A 24,767-nucleotide genomic window follows, 5' to 3' on the forward strand; every position below is an offset into this window, starting at 1 on the left:
CTGGAAAAACAGACTGAGTCATCTCATGTTTGAAGCATCTCACAACAGTTTTCCTTTCTTCCCACAGCCTCCAGCAGCAGAGTGGGGACATGTACACAGATTAAATGTTTTTTTTTTTCCTCTCTCAGTTATTTCTGAGACCCTGTTGAGCTATAGGGAAGTGAAGGACCTCAAAGCAAAAGGTGTGCTAAGTTATTTCCCTGTTGACTTTCTGACATTCTCAGCTCTGTATTTTGAAGCAAAATTTGGGGAGCGGGAAGACTGCTCCACAGGTTTTTGCATCTTACTGCCAGAAGAAAGGTGGCTTTAGGGACTAAGTGATGACAGAAATGCTGGGGATTGTGTTTCTCTTGCTAATGCAAGAATCATGCCTGGTCTGTCTCTCATTACACCCCTGGGTGTCCAGAGAGGGCCCAGGCTCTGCTGCAGCCTTCCAGGAGAGCTTTGGTGTACCTGCTTGTCCATCACAGCTGCTGGTGTGTGCTTTAATAGCAGGGTTCTTGCACTGTATCAGCTTTCATTTAGAAATTTAATTTTCCTGAGAGAAATTACCAATTCTGGAATTGAAATTCCAGATACACAGAGCAAGAGTGTAACTCGCCCCATGTTACGAGATGAATTGCTGCCCAGCAAAGGGTGACTCTGTGCCCTGGAGATGATCATTGGGCTTTTGGGGCAAACCAAAGGAAATGGGCTCTGTCCTCCTCAGCAGTGAGGAGAAAACCAAGAGGCAGGCGAGGGGCGGGCGGGTTTCTCCTGGGCAGCGATTCGTGCGGCGGGGAGGCCAGCTCCGCTCTGGAAGGCGAGCCCCCGCATGAATAAATAAATGATGGTCCTGTCTCGGCACCTGCACAGCTCGGGCCAGCCCTCCGGGGCCGGCAGCCGACCCGCGCTGGGCCGGGCTCCCGCTGTCCCGGGCTTTAAAGGGCAGGGCAGGAGCGGCTCCGCAGGCAGGGGAGATGGAGGGCAACGCGCACCTCCTGCAGCTCACCCGCAAGATGCGCTCCCAAATCAACAAGCTGGAGAGGGAGAACAGGGCCCTGAAGGGAGAGCTGCGGGGCTGCGGGCACACGGCGCTGCCGGCGCCGGGAGACGCGAGCGGCGGTGCGGGGAGACGGGAGCCCGCTCCTGGTGCGGAGGGACCGGCGGCATCCCCGGCATCCCCGACATCCCCGGCATCCCCAGCATCCCTGCAGGGAGGCGCCGCGGCCGCCCCAGCGCCGAGGGAGCAGACAGGTACCGGGCAGGGCGGCTGTCCGGGCACCCCTGGCACTGCCCGTGTGCCAGCCCGCAGGGAAGGGAATGAGCTGCCAGCTGCCTTCTGCTGGGCTCCATGGACGTGCCCTGGCCCCATTCTGTGCTCACACCAAACCCACAGCGCTGCATGCCTTGCTCTGGGGGCTTTTCAGGGTGCGTCCCCCCATAGCTGAGCTCGGTGGAGTATTTTGCTGCTGCTCAAACAAAGGATTCAACGCAAAGAGTTCAGTTTGCTTAAGCAGAATTTGACTTTCTGCTTTGGGTTTTTGCAGGCATGGACTCTCCTCCACATGCCTCTCCCCTCTCTGTTCTAGGCAGAAAAGGGCCAACACTCTTAACCATGCCATAACCCATCCTGCCTTAGTCAAAGATGAGAAAAATGCTACAAAAAATAACGGGTTGGCTGCATACATCACGCCAGATGTGCAGTTTATTTTTGCAGATAACGCGTTTTTTCCTTGTTGAGGCTGAGAGGGGTCAATATAAAGGAATACATTCTCCTCAAAATTTTGGAGAGGAGAAAAATGGAAATATTCCTCAGTTATAGAAGTCTGGTTGGGACTTCTAGAGGAATTAAAGCGGGATGAAGATGCAGGAATGAAGCAGGAATCAGAGCAAAATGTGGCTTGGTGAGAAGTATTGGAGAAATGGCCCCACAAGTTTTCATGGAGACAAATCTGTGTGATGGAATAAGATGAGGGGCTGAGCAGCACGGGTGGATTTTCATGCAGCCAGGTGATGAAGAGTGGTTGTTACCAATCCCACTGACCCAGTGGCCAGGTTACCAGCCTGAAGACTCCAGGCAGGGGCTACTGGTGCTAGGGATGTCATCAGTTTGGGAACAGCTCCAGCAAGGGGAAAGCTGTGGAAAGTGCTTTCTAACCCCGTGGCCCTTCCTCTCCAGCCGCATTCCAGGGCAAAGGGTGGGATCTAAAGGGACTGTCTGGCCTCCTCTGCCTCTCAGCTTCACCACATACAAAATGGTTTTGAGCCTCAAAAAAGTGATTTAAAATAGAATGGTAGATCATTTGGGGTTGGAAGGAACCTTAAATATCATCTAGCTCTAACGCCTCTGCTATTGGCAGGGACACCTTCCAAACCAGACCAGGTTGCTCAAAGGCTCATCCATCCTGGTCTGGAATACTTCCAGGGTTGGGGCATCCACAACTTCTCTGGGCAACCTGTGCCAGTGCCTCACCTCCTAAAATCTTGTGTCCCCTCTTTTAGCTCAAAACTGCTACCCCTTGTTCTAGCACTATCTGCCCCTGTAAAAAGTCCAAAAATACACTGAGGGAATCTGAATTGTCATCATTATTAATAGTATTAATATTGGTTTTATCCCTGTTTTTTTCTCTGCTCCTCAGGTACTGCCATGACTGTGAGACGCTACCCCACCGCCTCCCCAGCTCCCGCTCCTTCCAGCACAAGGGCCCACTGGGCTGGCAGGAAAAGCACTGGGCTCCCGGAGGTGCCAGGCAGTGCCCAGCCACCAGCCCCTCCTGCTGCAGCACAGCTCAGCAGGGAAGAGGAGGAAGGGCTTGGAAAATCACCAGCCTGTTGTCCCTCCTCCAGCCACTCCAGCAACATGAAGCTGTTTCAGGAGCACGTCTATGAGTGCCAGTAGGTTTGGTTTGCCTTCTCAGCACCACCTGCCTGGGCTGCTCACAGGTTTCACCTGACTAGATACATGGACTTTGCTCTGGGTTTTAGTATGTTATCAGCAAAACAGTTGTTTGAATGTGTACGGGCCCTGAGCAGACTGGAGACCTCTCTGGAGGAAGCTGTGATCCTCCCTGCACTGCATGAGTTTTGGCAGGGGTAGCTGGTTAAATTTATTATAGAAAGGAGAGGCTGAGGGAGAGAGAAGGGGGTTGAAATCTTTGCTCTGTTAAAGCCAGGCAGAGTTTTGCAGATTGAGCTGATGTTCTGACAAGCTAAGCTTGAAAGGGATTTTTAAACTTTGAACAAAAGGCACAGAAATACCAAGGAACTCTGCACTGTGCCTTTAGAAGTGTGATTACTGTGATTCATGAATTTAGATGTATTGTATCATATTTCCCCTGTAACTGAAGCATTACAAGCTAATGATTTCAGCCTTGAAAAAACTAGTCTGAGGACAGCTTCTAAATTAAGTGAAATGGCTGCTGGACCAGCCGTGAGTGTCTCTGCTCATTGATGAGAAGCTTTCCAGCACAGGACAACCACCACAGGTGGAACCAGCAGTAGTGAGAGTGTGACATATGATGGCCCAGCCACACCCTGTTGCTGACATACCCACCTTGGGAATTCATGTTGATTCCTGGCTTCAGCCCAACCATGCTGCGCTCAAAAGGACAATCACCCCGCATGCCCTCAGAGCAGGAGTTTGAGCAGGGACAATCCGAGGCCCTGCCTGCCCATGCACATGCTGGGACAGGACTCCAGTGGCCACCCCGGGGGCTGGCAGCTGCTGTGGCTTGTGTCACCTGTGTGGAGGTACCTGTGCGTGGCACAGCACAACAGCTTTTATTCTGTCCCCTTAAATCCTCCGTGCCCAGCACTTGCACATCCTGTGCAAAGCCAATTTGGGGCTCAGCTCCTCTCTGAGAGGCTGCAGGGGACAACAAGGTCAAGCCTTCAGAGGCACCGGGGTTTTCTTGTAAGGACATTTCAGGGTCAGGCGTTTTACAGCAGTTGGACACCTAAATGTAGTGGCTGGTATCATTTTGCAAAGCACCCTGACCCTGTAACTCTGGGTTTCTGTGTAACTCTGGGTTTCTGTAACTCTGTGTTTCTGTGCACCCCCGCTGGCCCCAGGGACACTCTGGGTGCACATGGACCCTTTGGGGGCTTGCCCTGGAGCCAGCTCACCTGGGAGGTGTGCGTGGGATGGCAGTGGCAAACACTGCTGCTTGCTCACGAGGAGAAAGAGCTTCCAGAGCAGTGAAAGCAGCAGCACAGATCTGTCACACGGAGTGCCTGGGGAGCTGCCGGTGCCCGTGGCCAGAGACAGCAATGATGTTTTATCTGAGCTGCCTGTGGAGCTGAGCACTGACTCACGGGCACTCAGTGCTGGCTGCTTCGTGAGGAGAAGTGGCCGTGGGAAGAGCTCTTCACCTCACCCCCTCGGCAGGCTGGGTGACATCCTGAAGCACAAAGCTTTGTGCTTCTTACACACAAAAAAAAATTCAGTATCTTTTATGGTCTTAATAGTGGCTGCTCTGTTATATACTCACATGTCTGACACAGACACTCATCTTAGCTTTTCACCAGTAAGGTAATTTCTAGCAATTAGTTCAGCAGGCTTATTAAGCTTAATTTTTTACAAGGATGACATTTTTGCTTTCCAGCATGCTGCTTCATGTCAGGTTTTCCTATTCTTAGTTTATTGTGGCTTCCTCACATTTTGCTTCAAAGCTATAATCCTGTATGTGATATGAATATTTTTGCTTTAAAATTAACTCTCTAGAAGTATCACCTTGAATTTTTATAGAGTGCCGTTTCACCCAAGTAATAAAAAAACAGCACTGCTAACAAATCATCTCTAATTTCCACATCTAGAATCTTTTAATTCATATATGCTAAAGTATTATTTCTACCAAGGGACTCCCACTGTGTTTGTTAAATGAAAAAAATTATTCAATATTTAAATACAGGATAAAAGAGGCTGAGAACTCTTTCCAGGGCTATTATGCTAAAATGACTGAAGGGTCTCTGTGGGTGCATGTGCACCCCCAGGGTTCTGTGCACACACAGCTTTGGACAGACAGGCCAGGCACTGACAGGGAGATGTGAGACTCGATGGAAAAAGGCAGATGCTTCCAGCAGAGAGCACTGTGCTTGGTCCTTTGGGATGGCCATGTGAATGGCATGACATCCTGCCTCCAGTAGCATGCAAGACTTGAAAGCATTTACTTTTTCCTTGCTGGATTGGTATTTTGGGGTTTTTTTTTTTTTTTTTACTTTCTCTGCATGCTTTATACATTTGTTATCCTCATAATGATTTCTCATTTTTTCTCCAGGGGTAAAGTGAAGGCTGTGAGTTTCCTCTTACCAACAGATATGTCATCATTTGCTGAAAAGCAAAGTTCTCTCAAAAGCCCACAAAATCAGAGCGCGAAACATCTGATGACCCATCACTGAAAAGAATATGTGAGCTGGTGAATTTTTAAAGGCCCACTGATTCCTGAGATCAATTTGCCTTAAATGATAGCTGTGTGTCAGGTTCCCCTCCTGCAAAACGTTGTGGCAGGATGCCCACAGAGCGTCACCCAGCCGCGGTTTGGGTCACTGGCCTGATGTTCAGCATGGAAATGGGAGCCAAACAAAGCCAGCTGGAAGCCCAGACACTGTGATGAAACCACACAAAGCAAAGGTGCCTGCACAAAGTGCTCCTGTGCAATGTGTTCAAGGAGCCCTTACCTCAGGACTGATGAGAACAGGGTGCTGAAGCTGGGTTTGCTGTGTTTGTCACAAAAAGCAGAAACCGTGTCACCACTTGTGTTTGCTGATTCCCTTGACAGAAAGATGTCTGATGCAAATGACAAAATAAGAACTATCAAAGAGCCTGTGAGGTTTTCTCTGTAGGTAAAACTTTCAAGCTTCACTAATCAGAAAAGTTAAGGAGGTATTACAGAGTCAGTTAATGTTGCCCTGAATTTCTGCAAAGCTTGGCAATGTCCTTTTGGGGTTCACTTCTAACAGAGCACAGAGGAGAGTGAGTACTTATCGCTATGAAAGTGAGACTACAAATCTGCTTCTCACACGGTGTGCTCATCCAGCTGGAGACTAAAGGCTGGACACCAAGTCAAAACAGGAAGAACTGTGAATATCAGAATTTTTTAGGACTGGCTTCTCAGCACAGCTCAGACTAAAAATCATTAGCAGAAATTCAGCAAGCAAGTACAACATAACTGCGAGATAGAACTACAGACAGCTTGCAAAAAATGAGCAGTGCTTGTTAGTTTAATCATACAAGTGAAGATAACATTCCCAGTGTTTATTTTGATTACAACTATTTATGGAATCAAAATACTGCACACTGCTATTTCTTTCTGTACAGGAAGCACTGATGATTGAATATTGTATAACGAATACATGAATAGTAGATGTTTGTACAGATAACCTTAAGGAAGATTTTCATCTCATTGTCTGCTCTTAAAGTCTTGAGTTCTCTAAGGTGGAAGCAGAGACTTACTAGAAAAAAAAACCCTCTGGATTTTCCATGATGTATACTACTATGAAATACTGTGTTTCTTTTTTTCATTTTGAATTTCACCACAGTTTTTATATTCAAGTGTGGTTTTAATTTATTTTCACCATTGCAGTAATAATTTCAATTTCACTGCTATTTTATTTGTGTATATTTATGTTCAGCTTGGATCCATACAGTGTTGCATTGTAATGTGAGAAGTAATGAATTAATGCAAATGAGGTTCCAGTTTGGAAACAGCCCATTTCAGAAGGCTTTACAGGGAAGGTTTTATAAATGTTTTAAGGAAAGCATTGTTTGTGGGAATTAAACACTGCATATGTGTTCAATTAAGCACCTAAATTCAATTGTTTCCCTCAGGAAAGTAACAAAAGTCTGTGAAAAATCTGGCCCCTGGACCTTTAAGGTACCCAAACTTTTACAGTTAAGGTTGTAACACCAGATTTAATGGGATTTGGGAATCCATATGCTTTAGAAAGCTTTCAAAAGTCTCAACTTCTTAATTTTTCTAAGCCTCAGCTTCCATGAAGCAGCAGTGGGAATTTCCTTCTCCCACCCTTTTTGTGTCAATTCACTGTAGATATGTGACTGACACAAAGACTGAGCACTTTTGTAGGCCTAGAGGAAAAGGAGAAGAGAAAAGGTGGAAAGGAAAAGAGGGACAGGAATCAAAGTAATCACTGACAAATGGCAGCCGGTATATTAATGAAAAGATTTATTTTTGAATTATATTTTTGCATTCTTTAGAAGTGCCTACAGATTTAAGAACACATGATGATGCACAGGCACATTAATTTTTAGAAGCAGTTGTGCAGATCTGACCCAGCTCTGCACCTCCAGGAGGACCAGATTGCAGCAGCTGCCACAGAGAAACCACTGAGCACACCATTTGTACCACAGGACAGCATGAAGGAACGTACCACGGAGCACTTACTGGCAATTAAAACATCCCAATATTAAACAGCCAGAGATTGCTCAGAGCAAGAAGGGCAAATTTAAGCAAAGCAAGTGTTCAATGGATCTCTTCTGGAGGAAGCTGAGCCAGAGCATGTGCTTATGAGGTGCTCCAAAAGCTAACAGGCGTTCATTGCACAGGACCACACCTGGCAAACCCCTGGAACACCTCTTCAGTGGAGAACAGCACCGATGGCTTCACTCTGTGCATCCTCCTCTGCTGCTCTAATTGCACTAATTGTTCCTCTAGACTGAGCTGCCCAGAGATTTGGAAAAAAAAAATCCAACCAGGTGAAATTTCATCTGGCTGTACTATAAAGAGGAGGAGATGCCTTTCATCAGTCTTGGCTCTCTGTCAGTGCTTAAAGAGCCTTGCTCTTGCTGCACACACAGAGGTGGAAATGTGATGCTCCAGACTGTCAGAGAGGAGTAACTTTATCACCTCCTCCAGTGAGTTCTTGCCCAGAGTTCACATTGGTCTCATGCCTGCATCCTTAGTCAATGAATCCACAGCCAAAGGTAATAAATCAGTGTGCAGGGCACATCTTCTGTCAAAGTCACCCACCTATTCCAAGCTCCATTTATAGGAGTGAGAGCACAATTTATGATGCACCAAATTGTCTGCAACCTTTATATCCACTGTATTTTTGCTCCTCTCTCTGAGATCCCTGACAAATGAGCTTCAATTTTTCTCTCCCATTTCTGCTCAGGCCTAATCTAAGAATATATTAGCACAGAAGTATTCCAGTTGGGCACCCTCTGATAATGCTCAGGTAATGCTGATCTCTCATGCTGTTGTTTTCAATGATGCTAGCAACATTAATTCCAGCACGGACTGTCTCCTTCTGCAGTCCTGAATGGTTTTTTTGTTGTTGTTGTTGGTTTTTTGGGGTTTTTTTTCTGTCGAGCTGGGGTGACAAAAATGAGACATAAACTTGAAACTCATTTGAAGGTCTCAAATAGGTTGCAGGCCTTGAACAGTCCTTCAGCATTGTGACAAATCTGATGCTTTGTAGCTCCACCATTTCCATGTCCTTCTGTGCGCAGTATGTATGGCTGGTTCAGAGATCATAGGTGCTCTTTTCTTCTGTTGGCTGCTATCAAGTACACATCATTCTCTCTTCAGGATGCAAAAATACACGTTGTTTTAGATCATTCTGCACTTCTACTTCCTAATGCCTTTACACAACCAAAGATTAGTCGAGAAATTAAGCTGTTATTGCAGTTAAAACACAGGTGGAATGCTGCTAACCATACATGGGGAAGTTGTTGGCTGTGCTGGAGTCAAGACAGATGGTCACTTCAGGGAATGTTTCTTTTATGGCAAGTGCTCATTTGAGTAGGAATATTTCTAGCTGGATGAGTCACCTCTTTCTCAATTGCTGCACCAGATACCAAAACATGATTTTTACACAAGGATATTCAAAGATGTGGCACAGGCTGAAAATGCATCTTCAAAGCATCCTGCAAGGGTTTCTTTCTTGACTGGAAGTATTGTATGGCCCATGTAGATGGATTAAAAAAATTTCCTCCACTGCTTTATTTTTACTGAAAACTGTGATGAAATGTCTTTTTTCTTCTTTTTTTTTTTTTTTTTTACAAAATCATGTGGTACTCATATACAAAATCAGTCCCATAACAGCAAAATGCACAAAATCAAAATAAAATTTCTCTGTTTAATGTAAAAGTAAGAAACTTAGAGTAAAGTGCAAAAATTAGAACGAACATTTCTATTCTGTGGCTCTTCAGCAGCAGGTTTGACTCTTCCCTGGTTTGGAGGACGAGGACCATCATCTGCATGCTGGTTGCCATGGAGACTCCCATCGCTTTTGGAATCACAAGTTTTGCCTGAAAGGGAACACTCCTGCACTGTGAGTTTTTAAGGACCAGAAAGGTTTCTGTTTGTCAGCACACCACATACTAGATTAACCACCACATCTAAGCAGGTGGGAGGGAAGGCAGTAAAATATTTTCCAGTAATTAGCGACAACATATTTAGTCTGTTTAAAATCCACAAAACACACAAATAGAACTACAAGACTTGCTGCATTAGATTAGGTTGTTATGGCATCAAATCTGTTATCTCAGTATCAGCTACTTCAAAGGAGAATGAACTTTGGTCACAGAACGTAAGCACGGCAATAAATCCTCCTGACTCCTGCAGCAGGCAGGACTGAGGTCTCTCTTGAGTCGGTAAGGCTCCTCCATAACTACATCTTTCCTAGGAAAAGATGTGTACATGAACACTTCATGGTCTGTCCCTGCGAAGAGATGTCTAACATTTATCCATTCTATCTGCACTCTCAGAAGGGCTCTGGGGTTTGACAGCTCTGTCAGCTTCTTTCTCACTAGTGCCAACCAACACCTGGGATTGCTCCAAAGGTGAAAGCTGTCTGGCCCTAAGGATTGTGTGGAAGGATAATGTGTATATGTTGGCATGAATGTCTGGCTTGACAAACTATGGTTATTTAGAAGATTAATGTAAAGAACTTGCAAGATTAAGCCTCAGTTACTTTCTAGTTCTGTCATCTTTGTGACACGGTAACTAAATAACTACCTGTTAAATCTCCAGCTTTCATCTGATTTCTCCTTTTGAAGCTGTTTTGTGCATCCGTGGGGCCATCAACATACTTCATTGCAATAGCTGGGGTCTGGTCCTTCTTTTGCTGGGTCTGAGTAGCTGAAAGAAGAACACAAAAGGACATTTAATTGGATTGTATTAATGTTCATTTGTTCAAGGAGGAAAATATGTGTTGAGTTGACTCTACCTGGCTGATGAGAACTTGGTACAGTTTCAATCTTGTCTTCTGGAAAGGACTGAACGGATTCATGGCCAGAATCTAAATCTTTCATTGGCCTTCCCATAATCTCATTCTCAGTTGCAGATTTATTTCTAATGAGGAAGTAGGTGTGCATTTTCCCTTTGCCTTTTACTTCTATTTCTCCTCTTTCAGTAATCTCAAAATTCTTGTATTTTAGGCACCTAAAGTATCAGAAGCAAAATGACACATGAAAATTCAAGACAAGTAAAAATGACACTGATGTTTTCAAAGAGCTGAGTGATCAAGTCATAACAGTCTGGGGAAAAGAGTCTCAATTTGTGAACAACTGAGGATTTGTTTCAACTGTTTATTCAAGCCTGCTGTGCTTTCATAGCATTACACATACAGCCTGATCAAAAATTAATGGATCACATAGTCAAATACTTCGGTAGGGTGGAGGGTTCTTATTTACCAGTAAATAGAAATTAAGAACTGAGGCAGCCAATATCAGCTAGACAGAATTATCCCCAGTCATTTCATCAGAGAAGGCAATCAGGTCTGTCAAGCATGATTAACTAATTTATTTTACATCCAGATTTGCTATTCCCAACTGCCTTTTTCATGTGTCCAAAAATGACCATTTGATTTGCTCTGGGACTGACACGAGGCTGATCAGCCTGCAGTTTCCCAATGTCCCCCTTGCCATTTTTCCATACAGCTGTAGCTTTCTTCAGCTGCTACAGTGCTGACAGGCATGGCCTGCCAGAGCTGACAGCCAGCAGCTCTGCAGTGCCACCACCCAGCTCTCATCACCTCAGATCCCTGCTGCTCCCATGCATTTCTGCAGATTGAGATGTCTCAAAAGATCCCTGCTCTGATCCTATTCCAGTACTCACAGTTCACCTGCTCCTTGAACCCTGACTCTTGGTGCAGGGACCTTGAAGAACTCATCAGTGAAGACCAAAGCAAGAGAGGCCTTGAGTAACTCAGCCTTTCTTCAGGGCACTGTCACTAAATCACCTGCCACAGCAGGTCCATGTTTCTATTTATGTTCTAACATTGCACAGCTCCTCTGACTGCCTTTGAACTTTGTTTCCCATTTCAGTGCCAGCTGAGTTCTCATTTTCCCAACATCATTCCTATGTGCCCAGACAATGTTGTTGTACTCCTTCTTTTGCAGTTTGTCTTTGCTTCCACTGTTGCATTCAGATTTTATGCATACATAAAGTTCTTGGAAATGTAGAATTAATTTTTTACAAACATGAGTTTCTGGAAAGTAAATTACAGCATGAAGAGGATAGCTGTTTATGCAGTTAATCTTTAGTAAGTGTAAATTAATGTTTCACTACAAATTATGGTGCTCAGAGAGATTTTAAGCCTTTTGTTATGTTCTAGATGTTCTGTCTTTCTAGCACCTACATCAATTTAACAGTATTTCCAAAGAAGTCATGACAGTTGGTTTTTTTTTTTTGTATTTTGCCCTCTCAAACCTTCAGTATTTCCAAATAAGTCATGACAGTTGTTTTTTTTTTTAATATTTTGCCCTCTCAAACCTCTGCTCCTATATATTAAGTACATTTGGAATAATTAGGAAAAAAATAAGACTCTTTACAAGCAGTGACTTCCCTTTACAAGCTGCTTAAATGAGTGACTAAGCCCCATCCACACCGAAAGGTGCAGCTGCCAAGGCAGTGGATTTGAGCAGGTGAGGCTTCCCTCAGTTACTCACTGGTAGGCACTGGAGCTGAGGTGGATTTTGCTGGGGACGCCGTGGCTCTCCATCCGGGAGGCGATGTTCACCGTGTCCCCAAACAAGCAGTAACGAGGCATCTTTTCTCCAACAACCCCCGCCAGGACAGGACCTGTATGGATCCCAACTCGAATCTTTACAAAGATAAAACACCCCCCAGAAATGTCACTTGTTATTTAACATCTTTCTTAATGCTATCCAGCCACCGAAAAGTTCATCTCAACACAACACTGGACGCCAGAATATATCAAATATCCACAGGGAGAGGATCCTCATGGAAATGTGCCCAAGGCCAAAGAGGAGTCAGAAGCAGCTCTTTGAGGTGCTGCTGCAATACATTAACCAGAAGCTCAGCACAAGAAGCAGACAGACACACATGCACCTTTGTGTTGACTTACTTGGATAGGATTTCCAGAAACTGGGTTCTGTACTCCTTTGGCTGCCATTATCATGCCCAAGGCAAAATTAGCAACTCGCTCTGCGTGAGTGGGTACAGGCACAGGGACCCCCCCCACCACCATGTAGGCATCTCCAATCGTCTCCACCTTCAATTGAGAGGGACAAGCACATGAGCATGCCAGCTGCACCTCACTCAGGTTAGTGGTTTGCTCTTCAGGGCTCTTCTCATCTGCACCAACTGCTCCTTTCTCTTAAAAGATGCTTCCAGTCACTGAAAAGCTTTAGCACACATGAGTTTCCTTGAGATGGAGGTCCTTTGCTTCACTCCACGCTAAAAGTTCCATCGCATTCTGTCCCTGCTCACTTGACCCACTTTAGCTATCAGTGTGAGAGACCCTAAGGAGGAAGGGCTGCAAGAAAGGCTGCAACAGTGCAGACTGTTTGCCTTCCCCTTACCCCGGGCAGAGCTGGGTCTATGCAAAGAGCTAGCCCGAGGCACAGCCTCCTGAGCCAGGAGGTCACCTGAGAGATGAGTGCTGTTAATTAGCTCTCATTCACAATTGGAGCTAAAAGCGTATTTCTTGTTTGAGAGAGATTTATTTTTTAATAGTCACAATAAAGCAAGGGTGCCCATTCACTGTTGATTATGATTAAGGGGTTCACACAAAATTAAGGAACCTCCAGTCTCCAGAATCTCACAGAACACAATGTGAGCTAAACAATTTGGGAACATCCTTCCCTACAACCAGCTGTTTTCCCACAACAGCTGCAGCCTGTGAGACAAATGCTGAAGGGTTTGTCCTCCTTCAGGCACCCAGTCTCTTTGAAATACATGCTAAAGTACCTGAGAAATGCTTTGGATTTTGATCCTGTAACAGAAATTTTGCTGGGAATAGAACAGACCTGTTTGAAAAAGAAAATTCTTAAATGTTCAAAATCCACTGTAAAAGCCTGTTACACGGTAATGAAATTTTCTAAACTGCTCTTAGGAGGTTCCACTGACCCATTTATCATCAGTAAAAAAGAGATCTTTTAGATGAGACTAATTGACTTTCTTAAATATTAACACCAATAGGAGAGTGGAAACATAATATTTGGGTTTGTTCATTAACACGATGACTTAAAACAGTTCAGCACTTCAATCTCAAAGAATGTGTTCCTGTCCATGCCTTCTATCAGACAGCCAAACCCACAGTGATGCCAGTAGTTTTCTGTAACAAATTAAAAACAACTGTAAAAAGCTGCTAATGCAAATAGATACCCTAATTATTTTTCAGCCATAGTAGAAGATTTAATTTAAAAAGATTTATTCATAACTTCAGATGTTTATAAGCTTGGGCCAAGTTTCTTTGATCAATGTCACTATTTCATTGCTTTCCCAGTTCCCTGCAATAGTAATCTCATCCTTGCTCTCTGTACCCCGTAACTTCCTCCAATATTAATAGGAGTTATATACAGACTTCAAAAGGAGATTATTATAGTGACATATCATTTACTTATGATGGATGATTTAGATAGAATTTGATGCTAATTCATCATGAAATCTGTGGGCCATATCCCGAATTCTTCAATTATTGAATACAGACTCTTTGCCAAGGAAGAAATGCTTCTGATTTCCCAGTACAATTTGCTGTGGGATGAACTGCAAGCCTTGCCTGAGCAAAGAGTAAATGAGATTTGGATTTCACTCTTTACTATTTCTGCCTTCCTAAATATTTCATGAGCTGAGGAGACAGACAGAATTAGGAACTGTTCTTCAGCACATCGAATCTGGTACCTCTGGAAGTGTTAGCAACACTATTATTACAGACCAGCCAGGGCTCTGATCTTTCCAGCACAGTTGGGAGACCACATGCACAGTCTAGGTCTAATTGATGCTCTGTGGGGTTGGCAGCAGAGGATACCATTGCTGAAGATCTCCATGAAACAGAAGTCTAGCTGTTGTCTGGCTATTGTCTATAATGCTACTTCTCACCAAAAGAGACAATGACAAAGTGACCTATTTAGAAGAGGTTCAAATAAAAGAACTAGGCAAATTATTCATGTTGGATAGGCACTTGAGAAAGGAGGGAGAGAGAGAGATAAGAAAGAAGAGCCATTCTGGCATTAGCACTGTGGAAAGAGGCTTTAGCCTATGATAGAAGTTGAGCTCCTATCCAATAATGTCCACTTCTCCCTGTTTTTCAGTTTCTGTGGCCACTACAAAAAGGTAATATTTTATGGTTTAATCAACAATCATGCTGTGGTGACAAGGATTTAAGTAGATTTTAAACCAAAACAAACAAAACCCCAAACAAACAACAACAACAAAAAAGCGCTTTAACAAGGATTTAAGTAGATTTTAAACCACAACAAACAAAACCCCAAACAAACAACAACAAAAAAACCCCCAAAAAATTAAAAAACAAACAAACAGAAAAAACCCCACCAAAATTTCTTCCCTGCTCATGGCACAGTACCTACCTTGTACACATCATGCACTGTGGTCAGTCTGTCAAACCTCAGGTACATTGAATTTAACATGAGAACTATCTGAATAGGCTCACACTGGGCACAGATGTTGGTAAAGGTCACCACATCACTGAACAATATAGTGCACTCCTTGAACTCTCCTGTGGGCAGAAAGAGCAGTGGTATTTGTAATGGCTGCACAATCACAGTATCTGTTTGAGACTTGCTTGAAAAGATCATTCTATGGCCTCTGATATGTAATAATCATACATGGGTGCTGAGAGGAAGGAGAGGTGTCAGAGTGTATCAATATAGGAATAATTGCACATCTGAAACAACCCAAACATGTGAATACACCATATACAGGAAATACTGAACTCGTTATCCCTAATTTCATATATGTGCTCACTAAAGGGAATTTAAGCATGTTATTGCTACCCTTAGTAACAATGGGAATCATCACAATCCTACATTTATAAACAGCATAAAGGTATTAGGAGAATTTGCTGGCAAAGACCACTTTCTTTACTCCCTTCATTTCTGAGCCCTCGTCTTCCTATATACCCATGTTAAAACCAAAATCTCAGATTACTGCTGAAAAACTGAATTTTGTTCACTGAATGGGCAACACTACCACCTTTCACCACCTAAGGAAAAATTTTAGCAAAGAGTTACCAAAGCTTTCTTTGAAAGAATAGCCTAACTTTTATTATCAGCGAAATTAGGGTCTGTGATCCTCCTCCTACGCATGGATGTCACCAAGTGGAGAATGGACTCCAGGGCAGTGGCAAAGGGGCTGTGCCAGCACCCCAGTCTCTATCCCCAGCCCCTGCTGCACAGATCACACGTCCCAAATGCACCCCGCTCATTCACCTGCCTCAACTCGCTTGCCCTCTTTCAGCTGGTTGGCCACGTGCTGGGGAAGCATGGCATAGAGCAGAGCCTCAGTCTTCTTCTTCTCCTCCTCCAGGTGCTTGGACAGGATGCGCAGCTCTTCCTTCTTCCTCTCCAGCTGGCTGGAGAGCTCCATCTCTGCCAGGCGCTGCTGGTTGAGGAGAATCAAGTCCCTGGTGACGTCGTGGGGGGCGATGTCGGCGATGTGCATCTGCCGCTCCTCCAGCTCGTGCAGCGTGCGCAGCAACGGCGAGCAGAGGTACAGCATGCACTGCAGGGGCTCCATCCACATCATCTGCCCTGTGGGGAACCGCCGTTGGCAAGGCTTTTCAGCACTCTGGCCTTTCACAGGGTGCTCTGCATTACTGGAGTTAATCCTAGGGGATGAGTTCTAAGGTCGGTGGGTTTCTGTAGGGTCTGGATGATCACAGGAATCTATTTCCTAGGAATTCGAGGTGAACTTGTTCAGAGGAGGCAATAACAAAATTTTGGAACCCAGGAAGAAGTCATTCCCTCATTGCAGGTGCTGGGCAGAGCCCAGCTAGGATTCAAGTCCCTCCTCCTAATGAGGAACCTCAGTGCTCACAACATCTCTCCTCTCCTTTCTGCTCCTCTCCACATTCTCCCCTCCTCTCCTCCTATTCTTGGGCTGTTCCCGAAGCCAGTCAGTCACAACTGTGCACTGAGGAACTGAGACTCACAGTGATTAAGCAAAGCATTTGAAGTTTAATTTTACAGTGCATAGTTTGTGTCCCAGTAAAGTCAATGGCACTTTTCTCCCCGGAAATTGAAGCTTTCAGTTACTATCATAATCTAAATAAGCAGTTACAAAAATGCCTGAAAGGTAAAAGGGATTTTTGGTGGGGAATCTAGTTTTTCGGGTTTTGTTTGAGGTTTGATTTTGACTCTGACTGTTATTATTATTGTTATTGTTGTTGTTGTTATTATTATCTTACTTCATAAGTATCATTGTTTTCTAAACAGCAACATAGGAATTCCTATTTCTTTCTTTCTCCCTCACCTCATCCCCATGGCTACTGGATGAACAGCTTTAAAACTAAGAGGATTGAAACATCAGAAATACATGTGAACTAACCCCTAGAGGATAAGGGAAAGTACAATTGTACCCATGGCTGGTCAAAGTTCCTTGTTTTGGTGGCATTACTTTTTTCAAGGTTGTCCCTAAACGCTTAATTTTTTTCTGAATCTCAGGAAAACAAGATTTGACACTCATTACATAAAGGTGAAAGGAGACAAGAGAAAATTAGCTCCCATTAAATAGTTCAGAAAAGAAGAAGTCACAGAACAATTAAACCAAATGCCATTATAGTTAATTACACCAAGCAGAGGATCATCCCATAATCAGTCCTCTCAGTAAAAATAAAGCAAATACAATATCTCTTTTGCTGAGATAATTTTAACTGGTAAACTCTCTTACGTGGCTTTGGGGGGGTGTGTGAAGACAGAACCTGAAAATGTGCTACAAAAAATAAAAGCACAGAGAACTAATCTATTTTTAATCACATTGGAAACCCAGCCAGCAGCAAATAACTCCCCTCAAAGGCATAAATTAAGAACAAACCATGTATTCATATGTGCGTTTTGCAGCATCAGAAAATCACCATATTTCTAAGCCTTTCAAACAGGAGCAGAGTTGCTGCTTCTGACTGAAAGCTTTCCAAATCTGGTGAGGTGATAGCAGAATTTGTGTACAAGCATCTACTGCTTCTCTAAGCAGACCCATCGAATCTCCTCACTGCCCAAAGGCTATTTACAGGACTGGAGGGAGGTCAGGAGTGCACCTCAGCCTAATTCCTGATCTAATACGAGCACTTATTCCATTGCAAACACTGAAGTACCTCTCAGCTCCAGCATTGGCCGTTCTTTCCATGACTCAGGCATCATCTCTCTTCTAGTCTGGAAAACAAATTGGCTGTTGATGAATTTCTGAATGCTGGAGATGGTGAAGGGTACTTCTGGGTGGACGATCCTGAAGTACTGATCCAAGCAGATGCCCATGGTCTGAAGGCCAGGTACAATCTTCTGAATGCTCACCCCAGCTTGCTTCACTTTGAGCTTAAAAAGAAAATATGGACCAATGTTACACCTCATGTCCCTTTGGATTCAGACCAAGCACTGTTCACACATTTCCACACACTCAGCTTTTCTAGAGCACATGGTTTATTTCTGAGCAGTTTCTATCTTGTCACTGTAGTGCTACACAACCCTGAATGCCTGCCCTTCACAGCAAGACAAAGCCCAAGAAAGGAATGTTGTTATTAAAATGTTCCTTCCTGTCAATTGTGAAAAACCCCCAAAACTACCTGCTATTATCCCTGCTTGCATTTGTGTGGGCCTCACAAACAGCCTTGCAGGAGAAAATCTGAGAATTTTGCAGGAGAAAATTTGAGATACTGGAGTGTCCTGTATTCCAAAATGAAAATAACTGTGGCATAAAATGCCTTGGCTAATATTAATTTTCTAATAGATGTCATGGGTTACTTTCTCTTAACGAAGTGTAAAGGTTTAGTCATTTTCCTTTCCTCTGCTGACCATACATGAGCTCTTAAATTCTGCAGAAACATTCTTCTCTGCTTGTCATTGGTTATTGAAGCTCTCACCTGGCTACCAGTAATGGGTGTAGGACTTCTCTTCGTTGCACACTAGTAATTTTATTAAATTATTCATACTGGCCTTCTTGAAAGGTTTAAGACTCTGTATTTTGGCTGATGTGGGCAATGTCATGAAGCAGATTATATGTTCTGGTATCTCAACCAGCACAATGCCAAAACATGTTCCTTGAGGGGAATGGATTCAGTGTTCTTCTGCTGTCCCATCCTCAGCTTCTCCCTTCTTTGCTCCTGTCTCAAGCCAATATTCTCTGCACAGGGCTCAGAGCAGGAGGACCTCTAGCTTGGTGGGAAGCCAGGCGAGCTGGGAAGCAGCCAGAGGGCAGCCCTGCCAAGGGCTGCAGAGTATGTGTGACCAGGAGAGGAGACAGTCCTGCCCCAAAAGGTAAAGAGATTTGGGGGTCCCAGAGGGGCTGCATGCTGCCTGATGCAGTAGGTGGCTGGGCTTTCCCAGCAGAAGCATGTAGGAGTAGACTCAGGAAACACAAGGAGCTTGGGACAAGCCTGGGGACAGATTAGTAACTGGGAGAGCAGGAAACTGCAAATGAAAAGCCAGTTTAAAGGATGGGACATGGCTCTGGTATATCCAGGGACAGGAAGGTGATCAGAAACCTCAAAAAATTCTGCTCACTATTTGGTAACAGATAGACTGCTGCAATAAACCTTGCTGGCATATCTGCAGATGTTTCAGACATGCAAACTCAATGAATTCGAAGGAGATCCCTATCTGCAGTGACACAGAGCATGTCTCTGAACAGAGTATTTCTGCAAATCCTGTGAGTGTGCACTGCACACAGAGCACGCAGCAGGGAACTGAAGGACAGTCAAAACAAAGGGAAATTACTCTGAGGTTTATGCAAACTAAGGGCCCTGACCACATGCCTGTCCTACCTCTTTGTCAAAAACCATATGAAAAGGAAGTCCATTGCAAAATGTTTTTGTGTCAATCCAGAGGCTCTTGGGATAAACAGGATCAAATCCTCTCAGGAGCTTACCTGTGGCGAGAAATGTGTAGATTTAAAATCAGGCTGCACTTCATCAAACCAATTAGCATGACTTTTTACCACTCAGTGAGACAGGACCCTATATCACAGTCAGTGAAGACAAAGCAAACAGTGCGTGGGCCCAGAAATGTGCCCCCATCTGTGCTAAATGCTCTGCAGTGCAATCCACAGCTGATTACCAACTAATCTGAGTTGGCTGAGTATTTACAACTTAAGCATACAAAAAACACAAAGCACTAGATGCATGAAATTATGTAGAAAAAATAAGAATAGATGAACAACTGTAGATGTTACTTCTCTATCAATCTGCAGACGCCATAGCAATATAACATAGGCACATCCCACAAAAATGTGCACAGAAGTGGGTTTAATACACTTTGCCAGCTACTAAGGAACACTAAGAGAAAAAAATCAGTGTGATCTGGGTTTTAGTCTCCTGTACAATAAACCATATGTACAATGTCCATAACACAGAGACAGAATTATTGTTTGGTTTCTATTTTACTTACCCTGAGATTTTTTAGAAAAGGGTCACAAATCTACAGAGTAGTGTGTGCTTACTAGCAGATATTTTTGTTAAAGGAATACAGTGGGTAAAATATCAAAACAGCTCATCTTTAGAGTGAAGCACCCAAAACCTTTGATCTTCATGGCATAAAGTTGGATTCCCAGTAACCCACCAGAATCAAAAAGATGATTCCTTCCAGTGGTCTCTTTCCCCCTGAAGGGAGCTATGATAGTTACTCCAGTAAGTTCTGCTGAGAACAAATGTTCAAGTCACTCAGGAGATTGGTGCAAAATATTGCAAACTTAGAACCTCTTACTGCTTCAGGGGAAGTCAGTGTGGGTTTTTAATTTATCAAAATCTGGCTCTTGGTAACTCACACCTTTAGCTAAAGAATTTTTTGTTGTTGTTTTTTAGTAATAATGCTAGTCTAAAATTTTATTTTAAATATATATTAATTTCTTACTTAGTATATCTGCCCTTGTAATGCATGTGACACTGCACCAGGTGCTACCAGGTTCAATTTTTCACTCATCCCAGAATGCAGACATCTTGGCAATACTGAGCTAGATTCTCATTCCTTTTGGGGAATTAAAAGATCCTAATTGAAAAATTCCTTCCATTTTATAAACATATATAAACATCTAATACATAAAGGCAAGAACCGAGATTACAAGATTAGCAGGAGACTTTTGGTAGTGGAGGATGTAATTTTGTTTTCAAAATTTACTACAGTTGATAATTTTGGAAAAGAGTAGTAACCAAGTTAAAAAACACACTTTTAAATTCAGCATCTTAAACCAAGTGACATGAGAATGAAGAATCAAATTCACCACACAATGGCATTTTATAGAAGAACACTTTTCAGATGAAAGCCCTGTTTAAGAGACAAAAGTGACAGGTCATATTCCACTTAAGTATCTGTCATTACTAAGCATGCTTATTATCTGCAATTTTTCTTTGCTCATCAATGTCAAACTGAAAGAAACTTAACCAGAAACATTTTGAAAAGTTGCAGAGGAAATATAAATGGTAACTTCGAAATGGATGGGTGGGTGGGGATAGGGAGGCTTACTGACTTTCTAGCTGAAGAGACTCAGAAATGACAACGAGCTCCCTCTGAATGATCTCTCACCTTTTCCTAACGTGATTATTCCTCTCAATGTTTTCCAGTGACTTTTCTTAACAGGACAAACAGAGTTTCCTCTCTCTCCATTTGCATTCTTGGCTTTTTCAAGGTCCTGTTGAAATAAATCCAAAGGGAAATTCAAGGGTGTTTTTATTTTAAATACATTTTAGTAATATGATGATAATGAATATTAAAATACCTCTTTATTCAGTTGATTCTCAATTTGTTTTTCAGAGTCAACAAGACACTGAGATGAGGAAGAAAATTCATTTCTTTCCTTGCACGGAAATAGAGGGGTTTGAGTGACAAGAAAAACAATATGTTCTCTTTTCCCAGTTCTTTCTTCTTCTTCTGTTTGATTGACTATTTTCATTGAAATCTCAATGTTAAAAAAATCCAGGGCTGCTGCACCGATGATTCCTGAAGGGGAAACAAAAGACAAGGTATTGCCAAGAACAAAACCTTTTCAATTCCCCTTTTAGAGGGCCCCCAGTGGAATTTCACTGTTTCAGAAATCACTTTCCCAAAAAACTCTGGAAGAAGAAAGCAACACATGTCGTCCTTGCTACAGCTGCCATGATGAGAATATGCTCACAGGAGGTCAGCTTCAAAGTTATGCTGCTTTTGCCTTGGCTGAGGACAAATGCTGATTTTCACCAGGAGCAGCTCAGCAGGATAGCTGAAGAATGTGCTCAAGTAGCCATAGAGCAATGACATGAATTCCCATCAACCCAAAGAGTGCAGGGATTCTAAAGATTCTGCTATACAATCTATTTCAGTCATTGAAGGATACTGTATTTTGAAAGGAAGGAAATATCTTTCATGCAGATGCACAATCAGTTCTCTCATTTCTGGTCAGGTATTAGGCAAAATACTGGACATCAAAATGACATCAAAAGCTCTGTATGAAATTCCAAATAATTCTGTGCTTTCAATGTCAAATAAGTTTTGACAAAGGGAGAAGTTTTGATGAACTTCTAAATTCAGCATCATTTATGAAAGAAAGGGATATGATCATCTCTTACAGAACTATAGCTCTCTAAGGCTTGCACAAGCACAGCTCTGGAGATGCTGGTAAATGCTGGTAAAAGATTCAGTATGGAGCAGGGTTCAGTAGGAGTTTCACAGACTGGATGTACTACAAGGCAGATGAATGCCTTCAACTCAACTAGAATTTCTACCTCATGGGCATTTAAAAAGCACTAGTCACTGAGAATTAATAAACAGTTAATTCTCACAATTACACACCATGAACTTGCATTCTTCTTCCAGGGAGGGAATTCTATAGCAAGAATGGACATTTATGGACTGGGTTGTCATACCCAAAATTTAATCAAATTTTGACTGGGTTGTCATACCCAAAATTTAATCAAATTAGGAGTGATCAGGCAGCAGGGAAATAATGAGTTCAGAGTCTGGACACTGAACTCTACCAGGCTTCAATTCCATGGCCAGACCTCATCTGAAAAAAAGATACTGAACTCTGAGTGCCCCTGCAAATATATGATTACTCTGCACACATACTGCATTGATCTGTACTCTGCATTAAGTCTCATTACCTGGCACAATATGGCACAGACCTCTTCTGTCTGAATAGTAATGTAAATGCATTGACCCATCTTCATTTTTTTCTACTCTAAAAGATGGTGCATTCATCTCCTGAGGAAAAAAACAAAACCAAAAACAAAACCTCAATATCTTTTTTCTGGAAAAGTCTACTTTTTCAGAAAGCAGACTGATGAATTCCACTTGTACAAAAGCATGTCTGCCTTAATATAAACTGTAATATAAATAAGCTGAAAAACAGAAAATTAAATATTCTCACCTGTGAAGAAAATCTGCTAGGCCAATGTAGAAAATAATATCTAATGTTGAGGACTAGTCAAAACCAATCATTTTTAGAAATTATCCTAACATTTAGAGTAATCTGTTTCAGAACATAGAAAGAACATGCTTTGGTGATTGTTTTAATTGTTTATTCACACCTATGAGGTGCTGTTCCTTGTGCTGTGAACTCTGGCACAGCCCATGCAGACCTGCTCAGCAGTTACTACCCAGACTTGCCTGGTAAGAAAGGGACAGGTAGCTGTGCAGTGCATCCAGGTTCTCTATGAACTCGTAGAGATTTCCACCCAGTGTCCTCAGCATGTGGTCATAGCCTGAGCGCTTACAGAATTCAAAGAAATACTTTCCAAACTCCCTCAGAACAATGTCAGCAGGAACACCTGGCAAAATAAAGATACCTTAAGGAATAAGAAAGGGTTGGAAGTTCTTGCAATGCTGTCAGGTGGATTAAGACTGAAGGCAGAAAATTTGCAATATAGAGAAGGCATTCCCAAGGGCACAGGAGACAAAAGCTGGGCTGCAGTCTCAGGCTTGACCCAGGATGATCCATTTTTGAGGCATGCTAACACATACCTAATACTTTGCAGGCTTTGTCAACAAGCTGCATCGTGATCTCATCTTTGTACACCTCAAAAGTCAAGAAAGAATCCTGGACTCCAGCCTGCAGCCTACAACAGAGAAGACAATATTCTTGTCTCAGCAGTGCTGTAAATACAACATGCCTGGGTGACCCAACTGGCATTTCCTAAATACTGTTTGCTGTGAATGCACTCCTCAACCTCCCTTGAGCGTTATATTGGAACACACTACTCCACCTAATGATGTAAGTTTAATATTAAAGTGCTTTAAATTAATTAAATTACTTTAACATGGCTGAATGGTGGTGTCCACCTCGCTATTTCTGCTATTTCACATTATAGTATTACAGTAAACTCTTTCAAGGATTAGGACATCATACTGTGGGGTGCTAGAACAAGTGGAGTCTTAGTTTGTCTTTTGGTCTACTGGTTTTCTGTTTAATGTGGCCACAATATCAAGTTCTTGGGGCTTCCCAAACCTGCTGATTTTTTTTTTTTTTTTATATTTGCTTCAATGGATGATAATATATGGTGGATGGATTATATGGCATCTAAGTATCATTTATATATCTTGGAAATACCCTATAGCTCATAAAAACAAGACAAACCAGAGATGATAACAAGGCCAGATTGAACGGGACTTTGATCAGCCTGGTCTAGTGGAAGGTTCCCTGCTCATGGCAAGGGGATTGGAACCAGATGATCTATGATTCTGATTTAGATGCTTTTCTGAGTACTGCAATTAAACTGACTTTATATTAAGGATGACATCTTTTCAGTGTAATTACTTCTCAATATTGTCACTGTGAGCCAGCAAGTCTATTGCAAAATTGTCTATAAGACTAAATGTCATCTTTAATTATCTGATATGACAAATTAATTGGGACAAATTAGTATCAGAGGATGAAGTGTTACAAGGCAAGAAACTCTTGCTTTTGCCCTTTTAGTTACTCCTAATAATTACTTGAGACACACATCAGCTACCATTTACCAATAAGAAATTTTATCTCCTGCTGCTGAATTCCTGAGCACTTTCAATGCACTACATTTATTGGGAACACATTACCTTAATTTTTCCCACGTTTCTTCTCCATACTTTTCAACCACCAAAGACTTCAGGCACGTGTTTATAAATCCATACTGCAAAAGCAAATATATGAACATCGAGAGGATGTACTGGTTTTTCAAACGCCACCTTTCTGTATTTCAGATTGCTCTGCTAATTATTATATTGCAAGAGAAGAATAATGCTTGACGGCCTAAAGAGAAAGTAATGTTGGACAGCCATTACATCTCTCAGTAAACAGCGCAGCGTTTTCCTCAGCGTTTCCCCAGCATTCAGCACGGGAGAGCACGCAGCCGGAGGTGTTCTGCAGAGAAGGAGCGAGGCGGCGCGGCCGTGGGTGCCCGGTTTGCGG

The 24,767-nt window shown here is 42.9% G+C and overlaps 2 protein-coding genes across 2 annotated transcripts; one reads left to right on the forward strand and one right to left on the reverse strand.

Moving 5' to 3' along the window:
- The first annotated feature begins 959 nt into the window (after positions 1 to 959).
- On the forward strand, positions 960 to 5,379 carry LOC121341093 (putative coiled-coil domain-containing protein 195). Its single transcript, XM_041414317.1, has 3 exons — positions 960 to 1,236; positions 2,622 to 2,877; positions 5,259 to 5,379. The coding sequence occupies exons 1-3, from the start codon at positions 960 to 962 to the stop codon at positions 5,377 to 5,379; spliced, it is 654 nt and encodes a 217-aa protein (XP_041270251.1).
- Positions 5,380 to 7,204: 1,825 nt separating this feature from the next.
- LOC121341127 (guanylate cyclase soluble subunit beta-2-like) lies at positions 7,205 to 24,513 on the reverse strand. The gene is made up of 15 exons (XM_041414387.1): positions 24,416 to 24,513; positions 23,345 to 23,439; positions 22,991 to 23,151; positions 22,486 to 22,585; positions 21,126 to 21,346; positions 20,933 to 21,038; positions 19,180 to 19,283; positions 17,518 to 17,734; positions 15,638 to 15,958; positions 14,777 to 14,925; positions 12,313 to 12,459; positions 11,894 to 12,048; positions 10,171 to 10,385; positions 9,960 to 10,082; positions 7,205 to 9,250 (listed from the first exon to the last, which is right to left on the reverse strand). Exons 1-15 carry the CDS (start codon positions 24,511 to 24,513, stop codon positions 9,099 to 9,101), a joined length of 2,364 nt encoding a protein of 787 aa, XP_041270321.1. The 3' UTR covers positions 7,205 to 9,098.
- Between the last annotated feature and the right edge of the window lie 254 nt (positions 24,514 to 24,767).

This window comes from Onychostruthus taczanowskii, unplaced genomic scaffold, assembly GCF_017590055.1.
Source record: "Onychostruthus taczanowskii isolate IOZ18803 unplaced genomic scaffold, ASM1759005v1 scaffold45, whole genome shotgun sequence".
In the NCBI taxonomy this organism is placed as follows: domain Eukaryota; kingdom Metazoa; phylum Chordata; class Aves; order Passeriformes; family Passeridae; genus Onychostruthus; species Onychostruthus taczanowskii.

Excerpts from the sequence above, each read along its gene's own strand:
- LOC121341093 (XM_041414317.1), top strand. The coding sequence starts at position 960 with ATGGAGGGCAACGCGCACCTCCTGCAGCTCACCCGCAAGATGCGCTCC. Across the intron at positions 1,237-2,621 it reads AGCGCCGAGGGAGCAGACAG|GTACTGCCATGACTGTGAGA; the intron begins GTACCGGGCAGG and ends TCTGCTCCTCAG. Across the intron at positions 2,878-5,258 it reads GAGCACGTCTATGAGTGCCA|GGGTAAAGTGAAGGCTGTGA; the intron begins GTAGGTTTGGTT and ends TTTTTTCTCCAG.
- LOC121341127 (XM_041414387.1), bottom strand. The coding sequence starts at position 24,513 with ATGTTCATATATTTGCTTTTGCAGTATGGATTTATAAACACGTGCCTG. Across the intron at positions 17,735-19,179 it reads ATATGGTTTTTGACAAAGAG|CTCAAAGTGAAGCAAGCTGG; the intron begins GTAGGACAGGCA and ends TTTCTTTTTAAG. Across the intron at positions 15,959-17,517 it reads GCCAATGCTGGAGCTGAGAG|GGCAGATGATGTGGATGGAG; the intron begins GTACTTCAGTGT and ends GGTTCCCCACAG.